Raw genomic sequence first — 23,583 nt, forward strand, 5'->3', positions numbered from 1 at the left:
ACACACACGCACACACACACACACACATGCCCACACACACACACACACAGCATGGCCACTAAAGTTGTGATCTGCCTGATGTTCAGTATGATTTGATCTTATTAGAAATTATATATTTTATTAAGAAATGAAAACATTTGGTTTTAGAATGATTACTTTTTTGTCACATTTTTATGATGATTTTTGGCATTATTGTACTGCATTCAGACATTTGACTTTTCTTTTTTTCTTTTAAATATTTAAGTTAAAAAAATTGGCGTTCAGTAGTAAATGGTTTTAAATTGACAATTTCGAATTTTTAAACGTTGATATTTCTGTAACTCTTCAAAATAAATGAATTTGAAGTACTTGTAAAGCCAGTTTGATTGTACTGTACTTTATAATTAAGGCAGCAATTCTTTTTCCAGTTTATACAGTATAAGTATAGTAACCGTGTTCTTTATTGCAGATTATTACACGGCTCATTTGAATGCTTGATTCTGATTGGCCAGTCGCGACATTCCAAGGGTTGTTATTTTCAAATAACAACCTCTCAAAACTAATAACACCCTGTAACCCGGATGCTGCAAATCATTTTGAGAGGGGCCGTTTAATATTACACAAAAATTAATTATAAATATGTATTTTAATAACATATATGACATTATATTTACAAATGATTAAACCAATTTGCCTGTTATTGACGTTTGAACGTTGTTCCTTACTTTAAAACCGAAACTAAACTGCTTTTCCTCGCAGAAGGTCTGCATTCGGTAAAAATGAGCTCATAAAATATTTCAAATTCACATTTCATGTCCAGTTTTTTCTCATGTGGCAAGTAGGCGTGTAATAATCGGGATAATGTACAAGCAGCCGGTTGTTATGGTGAAATAAGCCCCTTCAGTGAAACACAAGACCCTCCGCTTCACGTCCTGATCACACTGTCAGGATTATTACTGCCATAACAACCGGCTGCTTGTACATTATCCCTTACTTAATAACAATAGACCAATTTGGAGTCGACGTCACGGTTACATCACTGGCAGCAGCGCGCGCATACTGGCGGCAGGAAAACAGTGGAAACAAAGCAATTGCAAATGAAACGTAGGAGACAATTCCTTCAAAAATGTGTTTTTGTGTTATTGAATGTCAGAATAGGAATGGCAAAAATGATGGTGTTATTTCCTATGGAATACCGTCGTTGAATGTGACATTTTAAGTTAAACAAGCCATTAAACGAACAGGCTGGACTGAAGAAATCATCCGGAATACTCGTTTCTCTGTGTTTATTTTATTTCAGGTGAGGTTTTCTATACTGTTTATCACACACAAATGCAAAATAAATTATGTAATGTTAGTTAAGAACGATAATGTCGATCTTTCTGCCACCAGTTCGGCTCCTCCCACAGAATCGCGTCACACTGTTTGCAAACAAAAAATTGGTCTATCGGTGTTGCCAGAAGTTTGCTACAAATACCATATTTAAACTAGTTACAAATGTATGGATTTACTCAAATAAAACTATAGTTAAACCTGTGGTTCATTTTTTCTTTAAGAATAATATAATTTCATTATATTTTCTTTGACTTTGGCTTCAGTACATGGTTACGTGAAAATCATAACGTTGGTTCTTAACTTTCTGACCTCACGGCTTCACGGTTTTCTAAAACAATATTTGAAGCACCCCCATTCGCCATTTCTACCCAACAAAACAAAATTCTAGAGAGAACCCTGATAGCACAATCCATCTGGTTTACGTCTATTTGACGTCTGCATTTACATCTGCAAGACATCTTAAATACATAGTTTGCTCATCTGCAATACGTCTCGGACACGTCTGAACGTCTGTAATACGTCTGTTAAAGATCTGGAGATCTGCTGCTTAAAAACATCTGCTAAACATCTTAGAAAGAGCTGTTGTACATCCATTCTAAATCATAAACATCTTACAGACATCTTCTAGATGTCTATATGACGTCTGACAGCAGACATCTCCGAGACGTATTGCAGATGAGCAAACTATGTATTGTAGATGTCTTGCAGATGTAAATGCAGACGTCAAATAGACGTAAACCAGATGTATGTGTGCTATCAGGGAAAGATGTATACTTTATTACAAAAACGATAAAAACACTGAGAAATAATTTGATTTTTAGTTATTTTAACTCATGTTTGTTTTGTCTCATTTTAAGTCATCTCTCTGGTGAGCGCCGGGTCTCTCGGTTGAGAAACATTGCTTGAGAACATGTTGTTACAGCTGCTGTTTTTTCCGAACCAAACCATTCTTGCATAACCGTCTGGAAGCGTTAATGAATGCATGCGTGTAAATATTCCCACCATGCACACAGGAAGTGATGTCACGTGTGCCGCGTGATGAGTGTGACATTTGGCCGTGACAGCGTGAAGCCTCCTGTGGTGCCGGTCCGTTTCGAGCCTTGTTTCTGTGACGTGTGACTGAGTCAGTCGGGATTACAGGTCAGAAATACACAAACTGTTGCATGAGGAGAGAGAGAACCAATGACAGTAAAGGTTGAGTGTGGAACCAATAAACTAAACCATTGACAACTGTCATAAAGTCAGCATGTCGTTCTGATCATTAAACATTCAAATACACCGAATGAGACGTCTCTAACAAAAACTAATAAATACTGATATTGTCTTGTATGAGCATATACATAATACTTCTGTGCATGCTGTGTGACATAAACCAAACCTTGAGTATGTTTCTGATACTCGGTGAGCTCAGAACAGCACGGAGACGCTCTGTGTTTAACACTCGGCTGTTCAAATCTTGCATCTTGACTGCATGGTGATGCATGAGCGCATTAGAGAGATGCACACACAATCATTTCTGCTCTTCTGTCGTGGGAACCAATGACATGATGATGGACGGCTGAAGTCTGAAAGTGTCATCAGGTCTTTGTTGGTGCACTGGAAAAAAAAAAATTCAAAGAAAAATGTATTTATGTGTTTTTCAAAAACGTAAAATTATCGCATATTTACAAGTAGAACGGGGAAAACGTAATTTTACAGGTAAAACCCTTATTTTACTGTTTATTTCTGCCAGACAATTTCCATTTTTAAACAAGTTTTTATTTTTTACAGTTTATTTTTGAAATACAGTCTGTAAAATTATAGAAAAAGGCAGCAAATTAAGAAGAAAAATGGTGAAAACAATTCATTATATATCCATATATCCTGTACTTTTACAGGAAAAAAGCTATTATTTTACGGAATATTTTTGTCAATCCATCTGACAGAAAATTTCAGTTTTTAAAACAAGTTATTATAGTGGGCCACAGATACAGTATCTGTCAGTTTATTTTTGAAATATGGTCAAAAACTGTAAAATTACAAAAAAAAGCTCATTTACAAGAAAAACGGGGAAAACCATTTCTTTTATATCCTTTATATCCTTAAAAAAAATATTATTTTACGAAAAAAATTTGTCAATCCATCTGACAGATTGTACTTTTTTTTCATGTATATTAGGGTGATGTTGAATATTTTGAAATCTAAAACACAAAGCCAAAGTTGGATTTTTGGGTGAATTCTTTTGATTGTTCGTTTTTTAACACAGTCACCCTGTTATATACATCACTACTGGTCCCACAGCCTCATGCTTGGTTGCCTTGGTTACTTCAGCAGCGGGCGTCAGGTCAGTGGGTTCTGAGTTGGTCAGATATCTGTCTTTCCCTCACAGTGGCGGGCGACAGGTTGCGTGTGGACTGGAGCCCGAGGAGCTCTTGCTCGGACCTCGTGCTCTTGGGCAACACACGGACGAGTCTGGCCAGCGGCCTGTGTGACACATTTGTGCACTCGGAGCGTTACCTGAAGGTGCCAAAGTTCTCAATCTGTTCCATTTTTATTTCACAGTGTCCGGAAACGCTCGCCCTCCCTCCACCGCTGAGTGCGAACGGACGCTTGGTCCGCATGTTATTTAGTGGGCCACAGATACAGAATCTGACATGCAAGAGCTATTTCTGTCATCATTGTAGAGTTTACAGCTGAGCTGAGGAACAGACACGCTATAACACAAGACACCCAAATACTGCTTTTCTGTCACATCACACCAGAGGAAAATGCTCAGAGGTTGCTCTTTCATAGCTCACAAGATCTCACTTAAGTATCATCTTAACGTGTAATTGTGGAGACACATGAAGAGTCTGGAGGTGTAAATGAATGTAGATTGTAGAGGTGAAATCATCTGGATTTGAGTCAATGTGATGAGAAATGTTTGAGTTGATATTACTTGAGATCTTCAGTAATACTGACTTGTGATTGCAGACGAGACGAATCTAAGCTCAGTTTGACACATGGTTGACGTCTCTTCTCAAACTCTCATGACAGAGACGTTTGTCAGATTTCTGACTCTTTTCCTCAGGAGAAACATCTGAGACACGAATGAGACTCAAGCAAGAGTTTAGGGTAAATCATTGATAAATAATTGAGATACGAATGAGAGCTCACCTGTGATTTTTCTCAGCGCTCTCTCACATTAACTGTGTGACGGAGAACACTGAATGCTTTTCTCCGTCTTTTCTCAGATTGATAATGATGTTATTAACTCGAGTGTCTGAGTCATTAGAGGACCGATTTCAAACTCGGAGTTTCATTAATGTTCACCCGTTCGTTTTCCAATCATTTACGAGTAATTAGTGATTAATTCTTAATGTGGTTTTTCAAATGTGATCTTCAGCCGCGCTGCAGTAGATTTAACAGCCCGCTGTAGTGAGAGAACATTTTCATTCCTCTGTGTGTGTTAGTCCTGGAGTGTTTGATTGACAGTGATGTTGACGTGTCTTTGTGTTTGATTTGAGCGGTGAGGGTGACTGCACACTGAATGTTGTGCTGTGAATCCATTGCTTCTCAATCTGACGTGTCGTTTGCTGTCAAACCGATTCGCTCTCTGCCGCCTTCCTGTTAGGCCAGCTCTGTGTCTGTGGTTTCTCTGGTGTGTAGAAGCTCTTCTAATGTTTGAAGTGCTGTTGACAGAAGCTCTATTGTGTCCATATTTCATTCAGACTCTATTTAGGATCAAATCAATCTGTCACTAGCATCACGTGTCAACATGTACCAAGAACATCAATATACATAAACACGGTGTGCGTCAGTCACAATGTGGTTCATGATCACTTATTGGTCTTCTGAGAGCAAAATCAAACATTCAGTAATTGAGAATGCTGTTGGGTATATGCTGTCTATTGTGATACCAAGAAATGTCTGTGTTTCACTTGAAAGATTTGAAAGATAGGAGAAATATCAGAGGAAACTATGAGCTCTGCGGAGATCAACAGCACAATCTCTGCGTGTGAATGAGAGGTTTGGATGCGTTCAACAGAAAGAGAAACAGGTGCTGTTGACTGACGAGAGAGCGCGCGCGCGTAACCCATCATCAGATGTGCTGCATGTGACGTCACCCGCGCATCCAGCCCGCCGTATCCTTGGAGAAATCGCTCCATGGTGACCGGTTGCCATAGAAATGCTGGTTTTCTTCTAGGTTCCAGCGGAATAACGGGGTGCGCGCTCGACGCGGCATGTCCATGGAGAAGCTTCTGTTTCTGTGCGGCGCGAGCGGCGATCCGGCCACCGGGGTACGAACGCTCGACATCTGGGGCGCGCACGCGTGCGTTACAGAGTTTGGATGCAGCGATAAGAGACGTGGCGGTAATTAGGTGTCCAGTGCTGAAGCGCGTTTGTACGCCTGTCTGTCGCTTCGGGAGTCACACAGTAACGATATGTGTGAGGGAGAGAGAGACATAGTCAGACACACAGACAGAGAGCGAGATGAGTATGTCGTCTTGCGCTCGTGCAAACGGTCTGTCGTTCTCTCTCTTGTTATGAAACCTGTAGCTCTCTTTCTGTCTCTCTCTCTCTGTGTGTGCTGATAGACTGGTTTGCGTCAATTCATTGTTTGTTCTACTCAATTTGGTCTGTTCTCTTTCTCTCTTTTGATGTGTGCGCCCGGTTTATTGTCTAACCGTAATGTGCTCTTACTGTAACAGGTGGTCAGCTGCACTTTCGCTAAATGAGACTTTAAAGATGATGTGAAAATAAGACATTGGTTGACTTTGGCGCTGTATCGTTAGACTGATGCTTTTGAAGGGAATTGTAGGGCAGTAGGCGAGCGTGCGTGCGTGCGTGCGTGCGTGTGTGTGTGCGCGTGTGTGCGTGTGTGTGGACTGCAGTAATGGTGTTGTAACCGACAGCTCATGTAGGGTGTTGTCCTCCTGTATCCCGCAGCTGTCGAGAGCTCTCGAATACACTTGCGTGTCTTTCTTTTTTAAATATACGCTGCTGTTATTTTGCCGCCTGCTTCACTAATTGTGCCATGACGTATTCACTAATGCATGTACCCTGATGAATATCATCTTACCTGCTCGAGTGCCACGTCTGAGTGTCGGGACACGCCAGCGACACGTGTCGCATGACCCCTGAGGTTACATAGACAAGAGCAACACAACCTGTGATCACACCAGCTGGAAGTGTGTGTGTGTGTGTGTGTGTGTGTGTGTGTGTGTGTGCGTGCGTGCGTGCGTGCGTGCGTGCGTGCGTGCGCGTGTGAATGGATTCATCGCTGTCGTTCTAAAGACACAATGGTGTAAACGCAGATTCTCTTCACAGCTTTTTATCTCTTGATAGTATTTCACAAGATTTAAGGATCGCTTGTAAGAGTTCATATGTTGTTTTTATGGATTACAGCCCGCCATGTAGCGCAGGATTTACAGCGTAACTACTTAACTATAATGTACCTCTTCAGTTCATATCTGTAGATAAAGGGGAACAATATGTTGGTTTGGGGAATGAAGGGGTAAGAGTAAGAAAAATGAAAAAATAATATTTATGGGACTGCATGCCCTGCATAAACATCCGAATCAAAGTGCTCTTGAAATACTTGATTATAGCCTGAAAAGATCAACATTGATTTTGCGCATTTTACACATTAAAACACATCAAACGAACTCATAATAAAAACAAATTATTTATGACCAACCATTCTAAAATCAATCATATAAAAATGAATCCTAAAGTTAAAACTCTAAATACTAAAATATGAACCCCGTACTTAATTGATATCCACAGTAGATTATTTACGGGTGATTACACACAAATGTCGTGTATGTTCACGCTAAGATTGTTGCAAGCATACAGCAGGTCATGCAAACCACGTAATATTACAATAGTTACCCCTTAGTTTTAAAATATTTTTTTGAATTTCCTGACTTCTTTATTCCCCAAACTTTGCATATTGTTCTCCTTTACCTACTGATATGTGCTGTAGAGGTCCATTATTGATACAATCAGTTACTAAATTAGGGCTGCATAACGACTAATCGTTTGCAGAATAAACGTTTTTGTTTACATAATATATGTTGGTGTACTGCGTATGATAATTATGTATATATAAATACACGTACATGTATGGTATATAATTAAGAAATATGTAACTTTTGAAAGGTTTTATATTTATATATATAATTTATATGATATATTGTAACAAAGTTCAATGTAGGGAAGGAAGGAGGCGGGAACCGGCGAACATTTAAACAATAAACTTTAATCAAAAATAAACAAACAATAACACGGAAGTAAAAGGCCGGCAGCCACCTCACGGTCGACTGCCGGCCACACAAACATAAATAAAACTTAACATTTCCAGGCCCGGTCCTCTCTCCACGGCAGTCCCGTCGCTCGTCCTCTTATGCTCCCTAGCTCCCCGTGAGGCATGCGGGACCGGTGCGCGTACAGCTGATACTCATGATCACTCACGCCACCGGCCCCGCCTTCCTCCCCACAGCTCTCGTCCCGCCTTCCTCGCTACATATATAAATATTAAATGCATCCATGTGTGTGTATTTATAAATACATAATTATCACACACAGTACACCAACATATATTATGTAAACAAAAACTTTTATTCTGCAAACAATTAGTCGCGATTAATCGTTATGCAGCCCTAATTACCTTTTTATGATATTGAAATTTAAAACAGATGAAATGTTAAATACTTTCTCACTTTTGTTGGAAAAATAAATACGAATGTTTAGTTATTGCATCATTGTGCTGAAGTTGTTGTTCTTGTCATTTCGCAGGTAAATGTTGAGGACAACAGCGACATGTTACCAAAATCTAGACGAGCTCTTACCATTCAAGAGATCGCAGCGCTAGCTAGATCTTCACTTCACGGTAACACACACACACGCACGCACGCACACACACGCACACGCACACGCACACACACACACACACACACCTGTCATCACACTTGTCAACATGTCTTTGTTTTGCTCATTGACATCGTGACATTGACCTGCTTTATTTCTCATGTATTATTCAGGGTCAATGACTCATCACGTCTTACCGTGTGTGTGTGTGTGTGTGTGTGTGTGTGTGTGTGTGTGTGTGTGTGTGTGCGCGCGCAGGTATCTCCCAGGTGGTCAAGGATCATGTGACAAAACCCACAGCGATGGCGCAGGGGCGTGTGGCACACCTGATCGAGTGGAAGGGCTGGTGTAAACCCACCGACACGCCCAGCGCTCTGGAGTCGCACCTCACGTCGTACTCGCATCTGTCTGAGGGCGAGCAGGAGGCGCGATTTGCTGCAGGTCAGTGACCTTTGACCTTCTCGCCTCTCTACATCACTGTGACATGATTCTGTATGTGGTGAGCACTCGGGCTACTAAATATAATGTTACAAAATAGATCCAGTTAGACTTTCTGTCGGTCTTAAAGGAGTAAATACTCATTATTGTGAGTCTACACCTGTTTTTGCCAAACAAACTGCACTCGGCTGTTTTCATGGCTCTTTGTGTCTAAATGGTCCATAAATTGGGATGTAGATCAGACATGTGTGTATGTGTGTGTGTGTGCATGTGTGTGTGTGTGTGTGTGTGTGTATGTGCGCGCGTGTGTGTGTGCGTGAGTGGATTGAGAAAGAGAACGTCTTTGGTTCAGCTGTTGGTTTTTCTCAAAGGTTCTCCTCTCTGAAGGTTCATCGTCTGGCTGTTGCTCTCCGCCGGTTCCCATCGCAGTGGCACCAAGATTTATGAGCTGCACCTGAGCAGAATTCATTCAGAGCTCTCTCTCTCAGTCATTCCCACAATCCTCTGCTCTCTGTCAATGTCACACCATCTTTCCTTCTTGTGAAGTCACTAAATATTCATTCTGTTGTGTGTGTGAGGATTTGTTCACATGCTGCTGAGTTGTGAGTTTTCTCTGTGATGTGTGTCTGTGCCCTTGTGAATGTGTACGTGTTTGTGCACACGCACACACACGCACGCACGCACGCACGCACACACACACACACACACACTGTGACTCTTTGGATAAAATCAAACTATGCTTCATCTGGGAAAATTGCCAAACGCAACAAAAAATGTGTGTGCGTGTGTGCGTGTGTGTGCGTGCGTGTGTGTGTGTGTGTGTGTGTGCGTGTGTGTGCGTGCGTGTGTGTGTGTGTGTGTGTGTGTGCGTGCGTGTGCTGACAAAGCTTTCTGCAGAGGATAATAGATGAATGAAAGAATCGATCTCTGAGTCAACATGAGAGTCAAACTAAACTCACACATGATTAAGTCCATCTCGTCTTTAGTTTATCCTTCTTCATTACTTTAAATTATTTTTTTTTGGTAAATGAATCACTAGTATGCCCTTAAACCACACTGTAGAAAACTAACTTAAAAACGTAAGTTCAACAGCTTCATTAGATTTTTTTAGTTAATTAATATTTTTTTTCAAAATTATTTTATTCTATTCTATTTTATTTTATTTTAGATCTATTCTATTTTATTTTAGATCTATTCTATTCTATTTTAGATCTATTTTATTCTATTCTAGACTATTTTATTCTATTCTATTCTATTCTATTCTATTTTATTTTATTCTATTCTATTCTATTTATTTTATTTTATTCTATTCTATTTTATTCTATTACATTCTCATTTTTCCTATCCTATCATATTGAATTCTATTCTCATGCATTTACATTTCTGCATTTGGCCGACGTTTTTATCCAAAGTGACTTACATTGCATTGTACTATACATTTGTATGTGACTGTGTGCGATCCCCTGGGATGGAACCCACGACCTTGGTGTTGCTAATGCCGCGCTCTTACCACTGAGCCACAGGAAAGCCTCATGCGGTGTATGTTCATGTTTTCATGTGTTCAGGTGTGGCGGAGCAGTTTGCCATCGCGGAGGCCAAACTTCGTGCCTGGTCTTCAGTGGACGGTGACGAATCTAATGACGATTCTTACGATGAGGATTTTCTGCCTGCGAATGAGCCGCTCACACAGAGTACAGGTACACACACCTGATGAAACACACCCTCACGTCACAAACAAACACTTGATACGCCGCGATCACACATGTTATGAATTCATATAAATCAAGACTTTATTTACAACATGCTGACACAAACACATGTGCAACAAGATCTTCACAGAAACACACACAGAGACACATGACTGATGCATTTAGTTGTTACCTGCCCCCCCCCATTCCCCCCCGCCCCAAAAAACCTAACTGCATGAGAGAAATGTTTGTCCTAGTGCCCTACTTTCATTCTCTCTCACGCACACATTTTGTTCTCGGCGGCTATTTGATATCCCAGCGTTTATTTCTCCTGCAAGTTTAATGTGCTCTACAGCGACACGTCGAGAAAACACTTCCAGCTCGTCTGAAGTCTAATGCGTCTGTTGTCTCTCTCTCAGATCTGTCCTCGTACCCTCACTACCTGCGGGATCTCATACACACTCAGGTGTGTCAGAATCGCCTGCGGGGTCGAGGCCTGTGCGAGGTGGAGAGTGGCGTCGGGGCCGACCTTTCACCTCCCGCGGGGTCGCCGGGGTCACCGTCGGACACGCTCTGCTCCAGCATGTGCAGCCTGGACGAGAGACACCCGCTGCTGCGGGACCTCGGACGTCACCGGGACGCCCCCACCGCCGACCTCGCTGCCAAGATCCTCGGCGCGCTTCAGGGAGGGGAGGAGCTGCTGCTGGCCCGCCTCCAGAGGGCGGGCCACAGACGAGGCCACTCCCCGTGTTGCTTGGCGACGTATTCGGAGACTTTCGAAGACGATGACGTGCCGTGTAAGGATTGCGGAGGCGGTGTCTGCCTCCCTCCGGAATATTCCGCCCGCAGGAAGGTGTCGGACGTGACCTCGTCCGGCGTGGTGTCGCTTGACGAGGAAGACGCGGACGAAGAGGACGAGAGAGAAGAGCAGTGACCAATCATCTCTCAGTTTGACTCTGCATGTTTGTTTTGGACTTTGCATTTCGGTCTGGTTGCGGGCGCTCTTCGCTCTCTTTGATCTCGTGTTTCTTGACCAGATGGTGAAAAATACAGAACGCAATCTCAGACACAGCATGGCCAGATTTACACAGGAGGAAGAGAAGACTGATGTGAACTCATTATCTCTGCATGTCTTGCAAGTGCCGAAGTCTGAATATGAAGTCTTAATCGTTTGGATCTGGACTTCCAGTTGTTTCGCACGGTTTGTGGATTTGTGTAATCTTGCTCCCTATATGATGTCACGCCCCATTGCATTCTGGGTCTCGATGACATGACGCCTGTTGCATCTTTCGGGCATGGCTTGCTGAATACGGGAATGCTGAATGTTTCTATGGTGACAGAGAGAACACAGAACACAGACCCGACTTTTCGTTCAGTTATTACTATTATTATTATTATTAACACGATTACTGTTTCAACTCTTCACACTACACAATGGAATGTTTGATTTTCTCTCGTTGTGTTTGGTGAATCTCTCCAGAGCATTATTGTCCTATAAGATGAACACAATGATGTGTAGGAGTTGATTCAGTGTTGTTGGACGGATGTTTAAAACGAAGCTCGGTGTCCGTGGGCCTTTCTGAGAGTCGCTCTATTTTTGTACTGTGTGTTTGTGTGTTTGTTTGTTTGTTTGTTTGTTTGTTTGTAGTGCTTCGTTCACTGGTTTATTGCTTTATTTCTCTATTTCTGTCCATGAATTATCACTGTGTGATATTGTCGACATCAGGAAAAACAACGCTAATGTGAAAACAAATGCACCTTTTGCTTTCTTATTTGTCTCTGGGGAGAGAGGATGGTTTTAATATTGCCACTGTCATCCGCTGTCATTTTTCTCCTTGTGTTCTGTAAATGTCAAGCACTCGCCCTCTCTCTCTCTCTCTCTCTCTCTCTAAGAGCCACTTTCCTTCTCCAGCGTTCTCTTGTTTCCATGGAGAACCATGATTCATAAAGTAATTCTAGGTCTAGTCAATCAAACAATTTTGACAATCCCCCCACACAAACACACACGTTAATGTCCGTTTTTTTCCTGGACAGAAGTGCGGGTGTGTGTGTGGTGCGTGTGTTAGGATTCGTTCACATGCAAATTCAATTTATTTTGTCGTTTACACGTTCTCACGTCATTGTTTCAAAAACAATCTTCATCTATGTCTGTACGAGAAATTTGTGTGACAAACAAAGTGAAAAAGAAGTCATCGTTCGCTGTTTCTTTAATGCTTACTCAGGGTCATGAAATCCACCGTGAGCATTAAAGTACACACGCACACACACACACGCACACACACACACGCACGCACGCACGCACACACACACGCACACGCACGCACGCACGCACACGCACGCACGCACGCACGCACACACACACACACACACACACGCACGCACACACACACACAATGACGTCACCTCATCAGTCATATCAGATGTTCATGTTGTAAACTGTAGATATCTAACCTATGACAGATCTTTCCCACCTCCATTCAAAACCCATTACATCACTTCCCCTTTACAGCTCCATCACTTCCCATCTCAGCCTCATTTAGCGTTTCCGTGGCAACAGCAGTTGTACAGAGTGAACCCAGCTGCTCATTTACAGACAGGAATATTAGCAGATATCTGCTTTTAAGTTTGTGTCTTACGTCCATGCGAGCTGCAATATCAGGTGTTACAGATGTGAATGATGTCTGACCAGAGAGCTGAATCTTCACCTCACCATCTCCCTCTCTCTCTCTCTCTCTCTCTCTCTCTCTCTCTCTCTCTCTCTCTCTCTCTCTCTCACTGCAGGAGTGAGTTATGTAACGGTGGATGTTTCATATGCCAACAGGCTTTCTCTGTCTATGATTCATCTCTTGGACACAACAAGTGTCATGTTTTTCATTTCGTCCTCACTTATTTCTTCTTCGGTGTTGTTCATCCGCTTCTTTCGTGTCTGATGTCTCTGCATGTGTCCCTCTACCCCCCGAGCACACATTTGTTCTCTTTTACAGCAACAGTTCACCCCAAACTGAAAAGTCTGTCATCATTGACTCACGCTCAGGTTGTTATAATCCTGTACACATTTTTTGTTTAGCTGAACACAAGGAAGATATTTGGAAGAATGTCAGTGACCAAACAGATCTCATCCCCCATTTATTTTCCCTACTATGGGAGTCAATGGGGGATGAGATCTGTTTGGATACCGACATTCTTCCAAATATCTTCCTTGTGTTCAGCTAAACAAAAAATGTGTACAGGTTTATAACAACCTGATGGTGAGTCAATGATTTTTTGGAGAACTGTTGCTTTAAGGTTAAATGCTATAAAAAGCTCCTAAAGGACACGGTCTATCACATCTTGCTCTGATTGGTCAGATTCTGCCTATTGTGATGTACCTTCACCCGTCCAATCACATCAATAGATTGTAACGTGTGCGAAGGCCCCCTGCTGCGGTCACTTCCCCCGAGCGGAGACGACATTGAGAGCTCTCTCTCTCTGTGTGTGTCTATAAATAGACAAACATTGACCTCTCTGAAATCGTGTGTGTGTGTGTGTGTGTGTGTGTGTGTGTGCGTGCGTGCGTGCGTGTGTGTGTGTGTGTGCGTGCGTGTGTGTGTGTTGGGGTAGGAGTGTGTTAAACACACATTTGTCTCACTCCACTGTCACACTTTTAATTATTCTGTTCATGGCTCTCCAGTTTCGTTTCTACAAATGACACTCGTGAAGTCTCGCTTAATTAGACTGTGTTCATTCCCCTGGTTATGACATGTACCTGCACACACACACACACACACACACACACACACACACACACGTTCTCTATTTCTAATTTCAATTTCTACTCTATTCTTTCTGGTTTATGAACTATCTGACTGCTGGTTATTTTGATATCAGAGTGTTTGTTTCTGCATCTTCTTTGTTTGGGTTCTAAATAAAATTGGTTCATGTTGTTTGTAAAGATGGAGTGTGTGGATTCTTCATTACAGTGACCGAAGTCTCTCATTTACATCAGGAATAAAGTCAAACATCACTCTTACTCCTGCTCATGGGATTTAAGGGCTTCCATAACCAAAAATAGATGTTTATTTATAATAAAGGCACAGTTCACCCAAAAATGAAGATTCTGTCATGAATTCCTCACTCTCTAGTTGTTCCAAATCTGTATAAATATCTTTTTTCTGATGAACACAGAGAAGATATTTGGAAGAATGTTTATAACCAGACAGATTTTGCCCCCCATTGACTCCCATAAGAGGAAAAAATACAATGATAGTCAAAAGTGCCCCAGAACTGTTTGCTGTCCTACATTCTTCTAAATATCTCATTTTGTGTTCAACAGAACAAAAACAAAAGATAAAGTCATTCTTCCTACTGTGGGAATCAATGGGCTCCAAGAACTGGTCGTGTACTCAAAGTTTATTACTGTTACACTCAAAGTAAACTTCACCCCCAAAAATGGTCCCCATTGACTTTCCATAGTACAAAATAAAACTGACTATGGTCAAGTCAAAGGACTATTTTTGGGTGAACTATTCCTTTAAAAGTTTACTATGAGTGTGGTCCAACTTAGGCTCGAGTTGTATTGAAATAGCACACTGACAAGTATACTTGTACTAGTATGTTTTACTTAAAATGTACTTTCAAATTGAACTTGAAGTATTCTTATGTTTGCAAAGGTTGAGCCCCCCTCAGTTTGAATGTTTCTGTTATGTTTTGAGTTTATTTGCACCACATTTAAGAGAACACAACTGACAGATCGGTTGATATGTTCGTGAAAGTCCTTACAAAAAAGAAGTCTATGCTTAAGTATGCTTATGTAGGATGCATACTAATATCAGTGTAGGTGTTCTGTCACAACACTACCTGGGACTAAACTAGTCTACGTTTTAGTTCATAAGAACATCTTCATCAAAAGATTGAGTACAAGTCTAGGCCAAATACACTTTCCTGTCAGTATACTTCAGTGTCATTTTAAGAATAAAGAATAAAAGGTAGAGTGAAAGCACACTTGAATAAAGGTCTTTGTTGTAAGGGGGTTTCTGATAGCGCTGTCTGTGTTGGAGATGTTTTCCGTGTCTTATCTCACTGACCGTTATTTCAGGAGTGGATGCCAGCACCCAGACCTTTTATGGAGCGCTGAGGGTCACCGGCCGACCCATGATGCACTGGGGCGAGCGAGTTCTCTATAAGTGAAGCGTGAAGCGAGGCCGCTCTTTTGTCTGAATCTGTCATGGCTTCTGCGAGCGGTTCTTCAGCGTCTCGATGCTCTTCTTCATCGTTCCATCACTCATCACGCTACAGCACGAGCACTGTGAGATCCTCCAGCGCTGATTCTCTCCAGCCGAGACTTCACAGCCGCTTTGGAGAGGAAACCTCCATCCGCTCCATCACAGACGACTTGGAGCCCGAGCAGGAGTCCTTCGCCCGTTACCATGGTAATTCACGAGACCAATCATCGTGGGATGACACCTTTGGTGGTAACCAAGGTAATGAGAGTCGATGATGAAAGCTTTACAGAAGTCATCATTGTGATTAAAAGTTTTTTGAATTGGTTACCAAGGCGATCAACAGTCGTTTGGAGGTTACAGTGAGGACCAGAAGTACACCGGAGGAGGTTTCCATGGCAACTGGAGTCTTGGAGATACAGGCATGCAGGGTGAGTAAAGAGCACCGATTCTTCCATTGCGATGATCGGTTTTTGGAAACATCAGGAAAAGTCTTCATGTCCTCGCCATCTGATTTTGTGATGAAGAGAAAGAATAAAGAAATGAAAAATTGGTTAAAAGAGATTTTAAATTTAATAACGAAATGCACCTTGAGTCAAAGAAGATTAAAAGAATTACAATTCAAGTGACTTGTAAAGGCGCAGCGTAAAAGCTCCCTTAAATGTTGAAGTTTTCAAGTGACATTTTTCTAGCAGTGTAACGATCTGAACAAATGCGACTCGTCTGGTAGATGAGCCTCATGTGTGTGTGTTTCAGTGTCCGGCTCCAGGCGTTCCGCCAGCACGGGTGTGGTCAGGGCGATGGGCGACAGCTACTTCCTGTCCGCAGATGTCAGTGGGTTTGAGCCACAGGAAGTGGTGGTGCTGGCGTATAATCAGTGTGTCGTCATTCAAGCAGAGAAGGTGTGTGTGTATTTCTGCAATAGAGGAGTACTTTTATACATTAAAAAGTAAATATTATTATTATATTATTACATATAATAATTATATATAATATAATGTATACAGTAATAATTTATCTTTTTCTTCATGTTTGATCACACTATTAAAATGATTTACAGCTCATGTAAATAATGAAAATTGTAAAATAATCATCTCAGAAAATATGAATTTCCATGCTGTTGTTGGCTTGAGATGCTCATTGGAAGACTGTTGACATTATGTTTAAGATTTTATGCTTTTTAATTTCAATAATGGGATGGTCTGACAACAATCTTATCGACCCTTTTCTGTTTCAATTCGGTTGCAATTTATAACTGATTCTTTTCAATTATAGCGTGTATTTCTCTTTTTATCTACTGTCTGTATTCATGTAGTTGCTGTTAAGCTGCCTTGCAAGAAAAAGCGCTCTAGAAATAACTTTGAATTGATTTTAACCTTTATTATTGCATAACTCACATTAAAAAAACCTCATCAGTCTTCGGTTGTTGATGTTTTTTCTTTTCAGTCTGAAGCTGCTGGAAGTGTTGCAGGCAGGTTTACCCAGAAGTCTGTGCTGCCGGAGGACATGGACCCGCTGTCTGTGAGCAGTGCACTGACCTCAGAGGGGATTCTCACCATCAGAGTCAGCCGCACCCCAAAACAACCCGGAGAACCTGGGACTCCGGTCTTCTGCTCTGAAGCTCACTTTTGACTCTACAGAAAAGAACATTCGGTCTCATCCTCATGACAATTCTCACGGTGTTAGACCCTATCAAAACAGATTTAGATTATATTTTATTTATACTTATTAGACAAGGAATATTGTTTCAAGAACCACGCGAGTTAGATTCTTTACTTTGACTGTGGATGATGGCAGACAGGTGAGGAGGAGGTAACCATAGCAACAGCAGACTGGTTCCCTGTAGGATCAGTAGTACATCATATTCATCATTCCTTTCACTTCTTTTTCACTGATGAAAAAGGCTGTGACGGCTCACGGCGGACTGAAGTTTCCAGGTGTCGAAGCCCAAATAAAAACTACTGTAGTATTAACCATAGTGACCTTCAGTGTTTTCAAGCTTACTGTAGTAAATATTAAAGTACACTACTATTTTCATGTGGGTAAAATAATTGAATTGTTCTTGAAGCCTTTGTGTTAAATCTTTTTAATACGTTGCAGTGTTTTTTTTTCAAATCTATAAAATCACACCATCTAGAATATACTTGGCTTAACTTTATAATATATATCTATAAATAAAACGTTTGTATTTATATATTTGAACGCTCAACATAGTGACATCCTGTTGTTTCTCTCTTCTATTCTCTTTCAAGTCAGTGAAATTCCCAAATATCAAACCCATTAGTGGATGTTTTCACACCGTAATGTTAAAGGTTTACTGGACTATAGTTCTAACACAAGACATTTATTTGAAGATCTTTAAAATAAAATGCTTGTCTGAGTAGGCCTAAATCAGTTCATTCTGATATTCAATGATGGATACCTATTATGATTCTGGATATGTAATGGAAACGTTTCTTCTGAAACTTTTAACATAATGGGGCGGTTTTCTGGACAGGGATTAGTTTAAAACAGGCTTTATAGTTAGGATATTAAAGGGATACTTCACCCAAAAATGAAAATTCTGTCATCAGAAGTCACATAGAAAGATATTTGGAAGAATGCGTATAACCAGACAGATTTTGCCCCCCATTGACTCCCATAGTAGGAAAAAATACAATGGTAGTCAAAAGTGCCCCAGAACTGTTTGCTGTCCTACATTCTTCTAAATATCTCCTTGTGTTCAACAGAACAAAAAAAAATGATAAAGTATTTTTTCCTATTATGGGATCTGTTTGGTTAAACGCATTCTTCCAAATATCTTCCTCTGTGTTCATCAGAACAAAGACATTTATACACATCTGGAACAAATCGAAGGTGAGGAAATGATGACAGAATTTTCATTTTTGTGTGAACTGTGCCTTTAAGTCATAAAAAAAACACATCTTGAGATCAAACCAATCGCACTGATATATTTAAGAGAAGTTGTTTTTGACACCTCTAACACTTTAGTATGAGACTAGTCTTAAGCCCTGTTTGGGAATCCGACCTGTAAATGTCATGTTTACACTTTCTCACGCACACAGCAGATATAATGACATAACAATTATCATCTAATGCTGACTGAATCATTTTATACATGATATATGTTGCTTTGTCTGAATGTTATGTCACTAAATGAAATGCCATGCTTGTACATATCCAGATTGACCGTTTGCTTCGGTCCTGTACTGTAATCATGATAGAAACTTCATGGATTTAATCAATGAATTTTCACATCACACATCACAAATGACAGACTGACACAAGAAGAGACTGTTTGCTGTACATTTGATATACAATTTAGTTACAATGATTAGAAATGTCCAAGTCTTGTTTTCTGATGAATGTGTCAAAATTAAGTAATGTTTAACACTAGAAGAAATATTGGCTAATGTGTTATGAAAAACCAACTCACTTCAAATGGAAAACAAGATTATTTTTCTTACCCTATTGGCAGTTTTTTTTCCTCTAAAAAAATCTTGGTCACTCGTTCAGAAAAGTCATTTAGTTTCTTAATTTCATCTTGATTTAGTAATATAGATGTTTGGATTTCGATCTTTGTTCTTTTTTTATACCGTTTTTATGTCTGTTTGTTATTATACTGTTTATTATTATATATTATAAAGCAACAACAAGGCCAACTTGTTTAAAGCACTAAAGAACTCAATTTGAATTTCATGTTTTTTTTCTCATTTATGACAATTGGCAGGCACAGAAATACAACAGATGGAATTGTTTTGTTTTTCTTTATTCCCACCGGGGAAATTGGACTTTAAATGAATCTTGGCCAGCTGGTTTTATAACCTACTTACAACATCAACAGCCAATCAAAGTTAACAAAGCTGATCAAAGAACTGAACGACAAGTCGACAACCAATCAGAAGCGAGTAAAACAGACAGGACAATAAAAAAAAAACAGAAAACATCTCGAAGCGCAAGCTGTGTACCAGAACAAATCTCCAGAACACAAAGAATCCACACCAGTGTAAATGTTGTCATGTTAAAATCTCGTTTTATTCATGTCTGATATACAAAACATATAAGCAAAATCACCTGCCCTTGATTTTTTTTTAATTGCATGAAAATGAAATGTGTTCCAGACCAATAAAATCCACAAAAAGAGAAAAGTTTCTTTAATAGTTTAGTTTTGAGTAAGTGAAACCCAAACCGGTTCGCATTTAAAACAGTGAACATCCTGATAGATTTCTCTAAAACACGAACTTTGTCTGTTTCTACACAAAAAATACAGTTCATCTCAAATTCACTGATACTTTTATTTTATTACAAACAAACAAACAAACAAAAAGATTATTGCACAGATGCTTTATCCTAACTGAACATAAAAAAGGAAAAATAAACGCAGTTGATCTACTTTGTTGATCGTTTAGATTGTTAATAAATATGATTCCTCACAACACAATCTTGAAATGAAATGCATCAGACCACAAATGATAAATAAAAGAACACAAACAGAAGCGATGATGATTTCACTCATTTGGTCTGTTCAGGAGGAAGAACACGGGCTAAAAGAACCACTAAAGAAAGTCATTTCTGAGATGATACAGGAATCATTTTTTAAGTTCAAAGACAAAACATCATTTCTGGATTGTTCCCTCAACCTTCAATCAATGTTTGTAGATGAGATCCCTTTAGAACAAAATCTACTGCAAAAATATTCTTAAATATTGAGATTTTGTCTGAAGCTCGAGTCAAACATCTCTCCTTAAATGGCAAAAACAACCAAATCTCATTAGGTGAATCTTAAATATATTAAATCTGTACATCTAAATCAAAGTTCTACATGAATCATCACAAAACTAAGCTCCGCCTACGATGTATTAACATATGAAAGCTTATTGGCCACGAGAAAAAATGCCTGTTAAAAATCAAAATCAGTTCATATTAAAATGATCCGCGAAACATTCACAAAAACATCAAAGATTTACAGGAGGAAATAAAATGTTTTCAGAGCTCATCTTTTGTTCTAATCGGCCGTTTGTCACGTGTTTCAGAGTTTGTGAGTGAATCTCATGTAACACGTCCGTATTTCACCCCCAAAATAAGATTTAATTAACATTAATATATTAATTCATAAAATGTCATTTTTCTATTTCAGTGCATGCAGGTCTTAAAAGAATGAAAACTTTCCATAAATGCTACAAGAGAGAGAGAGAGAGAGAGAGAGAGAGAGAGAGTTGAGGGCTCTATGACATCATCAAACGCAGCAGTGAATCAGTAAATGTTCATTTCTTCACGTATGTGTATCGAGTATATGACATCATCCAGATCATCAGCAGCAAAGTTCTCAAACAAAACCAACAAACACATCATCTGTTTAAAGAGGAAACCTTTTGATTTCCCAATATATATATACACACACACACACACACACACGTGTATATACTTATCAAAGTGGTTATTACAAAGAAACATTCACATAAACACAGCACCAATAAACCCTGCTTGAAAAACTCACCTTCATATTGTTCATACTGTTTACGTCTCAATCTGTAAAAAGATTATTGGGTAACACTTTACAATAAGGTGCTATTAGTCAACATTAGTAAATGCATTAGCTGACAATGGCTAACAATGAACAATTTAGTTTTCCAGCATCATAATCCTTAGTTAGAATGTTAGTTCATGTCAATTCAGTTAGTTCATGGTGCATTTACTCATGTTGACAGTGACAACCCTTGATTTTAATAATGTATTAGTAAATGATGAAATTAAAGGGACACTTCACCCATAAATGAAAGTTCTGTCATCATTTCCTCACCTTCCAGTTGTTCCAAATCTGTATAAATGTCTTTGTTCTGATGAACACAGAGAAAGATATTTGGAAGAATGCTTATAACCAGACAGATTTTGCCCCCCATTGACTCCCATAGTAGGAAAAATTACTTTATCTTTTTTTTGTTCTGTTGAACACAAAAGAAGATATTTTGAAGAATGTAGGACAGCAAACAGTTCTGGGGCACTTTTGACTATCATTGTATTTTTTCCTACTATGGGAGTCAATGGGGGACAAAATCTGTCTGGTTATAAGCATTCTTCCAAATATCTTCCTCTGTGTTCATCAGAACAAAGACATTTATACAGATTTGGAACAACTTGAAGGTGAGGAAATGATGACAGTATTTTCATTTGTGGGTGAAGTGCCATGATTGCTTTAACATGATTGCTGTATAAGTATTGTTCATGTTTGCTAATGCATTAGCTAATTGTTAAGAACCTTATTGTAAAGTGTTACTGATTATTGTAAATGTTATGGATGTGGTGTGGACGGAGCTGTGATTCAACTTTTCTCTCACCAGGTGAACACTTTTCCACAAGACTGTAGCTTACCACGAGCTAACAATATGAAATATTTTTAAATAAAACGCTGCACTCATAAATAATCTCATAACTGAATCCAGATGAATAAATGCTGTACGGTTTTTTCATGTAAGTTTAGTGTGCAGGCAACAAAAAAAGTGCACACGCTTCTGTGATTTCACTCCTTTCAAAAGATCCTGAGTGGAAAACACAAGAGCGGTTTGTCTGTAAAATGGCGACCGAAATCTCTGCTGGAAGAAATGTCACGGGAGAAAAAAAACTCTTTTCTACTGAAGTGAGAATCTAGAGATTATACATCCCACACACATCCATTATCTCTCTCTCTCTCTCTCTCTCGCTCGCTCTCTGCACCCACAGCAGTCGCCTACACCAGCAACAGGGTCTTTATATAGAGAGAAACTCAATGCCCACCTCTTGCTTCACAAAGAACCCATCGAGAGACGGGGAGAGAAAGTGTCCAGTGATCAAGTTTAAAACACAAAGGGAATGTAAAGAAACAACACCGGCCCGTTCTACACCACACACCCAATCTGACAACACAAAGAGTCCCTGATTCTTTGCCATAACAGGAAATGGAATTAGTGTTTGTCAGGAAGATTTAAAGGAGTCCCAAATCATCCATCCGGTGGACATTCGGGAGTCCGTCTATAAGACTGTGGACTATTTTGTGCGTCAGTGGGATTTGTCGTCCGAGTCCGAGGAGTTGGGCAGATGTTCTCTGGGCAGCGTGAGGTTTGTGTGACGCTCCCACAGTTTGTGAAGTTCCGTGGCTTCACTTTCGCTGCTGGTTCCGCTGGTCCCGCTGTCCCGGAAACTGGCCAGCGGCGGGCGAACCTTCACCCCCTTCACCGTCATGGAGCCCTCGATGGCTTTACGCAACTAAAAACAGACGGGAGTTTGTTTGTTTCTGTCATTATAACGCTGCTCACGTGCTTGTTAACAGAATGAAGTGTGTGTGGTGACCTCTGACCTCTCTCAGTGAAACCACCCCGATGAGTCGCCCGATACTGGTGACGTAAGCGTGATCCAGACCCAGCAGAGAGAAGATGGTGTGTGTCTGTCAGACAGAGAGAGAGATTTGACATGGCTGCTGTTGAGATATCTAACATACACAATAAAAATCACACACACACACACACACCTTGTGCAGTGAGGTGCGCTCCACCAGCTGGAAGGGGGCGGGGTCAATCTTACAGTTGTTGAAGTTCACCTGCTCGTCAAGCTGTTGCTCCTCCCACTCCTCAATCTGCATTCAGAGGTAAACATGCATGACTCGTGTGTGTGTGTGTGTGTGTGTGCGTGTGTTTGCGTGTGTGTGCATGTGCGTTTGTGTGAGTGTGTGCGTGTTTGTCTGTGTGTGTGTGTTTGTCTGTGTGCGTGTTATTTTTCTTACCTCTCGAAGTGTCATATCATCTTCCATGTCCGGGTCGTCCTAGAGAAAGACAGAGAAGAGTTAATACACACACACACGCACACACGCACACACACACACACACACACACACACACACACACACACACACACACACACGTGCGGTGTGAGACTTCAGAGTGTGGATGGAGTGGTGTGCGGTGGGATTATGTAACAGAAACACACAGGCCAAAAGCCTCCTGCACACACTGTGAATACACAATCAGTTTCTTTGTCCTTTTTTAAAACGCTTTTATTGGTCACATCCAAGTTTAATGTGCATGCACGTGTGTGTGTTAGCAGTTTGCAATGTGGATGTTTTCTCACTGGAAACACACACACAC

The 23,583-nt window shown here is 40.4% G+C and overlaps 3 protein-coding genes across 11 annotated transcripts in view; 2 read left to right on the forward strand and 1 right to left on the reverse strand.

Annotated features, from left to right (window-relative positions):
* Window positions 1–12,550, forward strand: part of fam131ab (family with sequence similarity 131 member Ab) — a 19,887-nt gene extending 7,337 nt beyond the window's left edge. The window contains exons 2-7 of one of the 7 annotated variants that reach the window (XM_057350828.1): window positions 2,328–2,454; window positions 3,683–3,816; window positions 8,074–8,167; window positions 8,404–8,586; window positions 10,149–10,280; window positions 10,691–12,545. In XM_057350828.1, coding sequence (XP_057206811.1) covers window positions 8,098–8,167; window positions 8,404–8,586; window positions 10,149–10,280; window positions 10,691–11,205 — 900 coding nt within the window. In that variant the 5' untranslated portion in view covers window positions 2,328–2,454; window positions 3,683–3,816; window positions 8,074–8,097 and the 3' untranslated portion in view covers window positions 11,206–12,545. Of the gene's footprint in view, window positions 1–2,327; window positions 2,455–3,682; window positions 3,817–4,457; window positions 5,574–8,073; window positions 8,168–8,403; window positions 8,587–10,148; window positions 10,281–10,690 lie in introns of those variants that run through there. The other 6 variants (XM_057350829.1, XM_057350830.1, XM_057350825.1 and 3 more) reach the window with 6 other exon arrangements.
* Window positions 12,551–13,474: 924 nt separating this feature from the next.
* hspb12 (heat shock protein, alpha-crystallin-related, b12) lies at window positions 13,475–17,635 on the forward strand. Its single transcript, XM_057350832.1, has 4 exons — window positions 13,475–15,730; window positions 15,805–15,900; window positions 16,226–16,371; window positions 16,916–17,635. The coding sequence occupies exons 1-4, from the start codon at window positions 15,475–15,477 to the stop codon at window positions 17,099–17,101; spliced, it is 684 nt and encodes a 227-aa protein (XP_057206815.1). The 5' UTR covers window positions 13,475–15,474; the 3' UTR covers window positions 17,102–17,635.
* Window positions 17,636–21,602: 3,967 nt separating this feature from the next.
* Window positions 21,603–23,583, reverse strand: part of LOC130564385 (chloride channel protein 2-like) — a 50,507-nt gene continuing 48,526 nt past the window's right edge. For all 3 annotated transcript variants that reach the window (XM_057350415.1, XM_057350416.1, XM_057350414.1), the window contains 4 exons: window positions 23,223–23,261; window positions 22,971–23,075; window positions 22,800–22,886; window positions 21,603–22,708 (listed from right to left, as the gene is read on the reverse strand). In XM_057350415.1, the coding sequence (XP_057206398.1) occupies window positions 22,502–22,708; window positions 22,800–22,886; window positions 22,971–23,075; window positions 23,223–23,261 (438 nt within the window). In that variant the 3' untranslated portion in view covers window positions 21,603–22,501. The remainder of the gene's footprint in view (window positions 22,709–22,799; window positions 22,887–22,970; window positions 23,076–23,222; window positions 23,262–23,583) is intronic.

Source organism: Triplophysa rosa, linkage group LG14, assembly GCF_024868665.1.
Source record: "Triplophysa rosa linkage group LG14, Trosa_1v2, whole genome shotgun sequence".
Taxonomy (NCBI): Eukaryota; Metazoa; Chordata; class Actinopteri; order Cypriniformes; family Nemacheilidae; genus Triplophysa; species Triplophysa rosa.

Excerpts from the sequence above, each read along its gene's own strand:
- hspb12 (XM_057350832.1), top strand. The coding sequence starts at position 15,475 with ATGGCTTCTGCGAGCGGTTCTTCAGCGTCTCGATGCTCTTCTTCATCG. Across the intron at positions 15,731-15,804 it reads CACCTTTGGTGGTAACCAAG|GCGATCAACAGTCGTTTGGA; the intron begins GTAATGAGAGTC and ends TTGGTTACCAAG. Across the intron at positions 15,901-16,225 it reads TGGAGATACAGGCATGCAGG|TGTCCGGCTCCAGGCGTTCC; the intron begins GTGAGTAAAGAG and ends TGTGTGTTTCAG.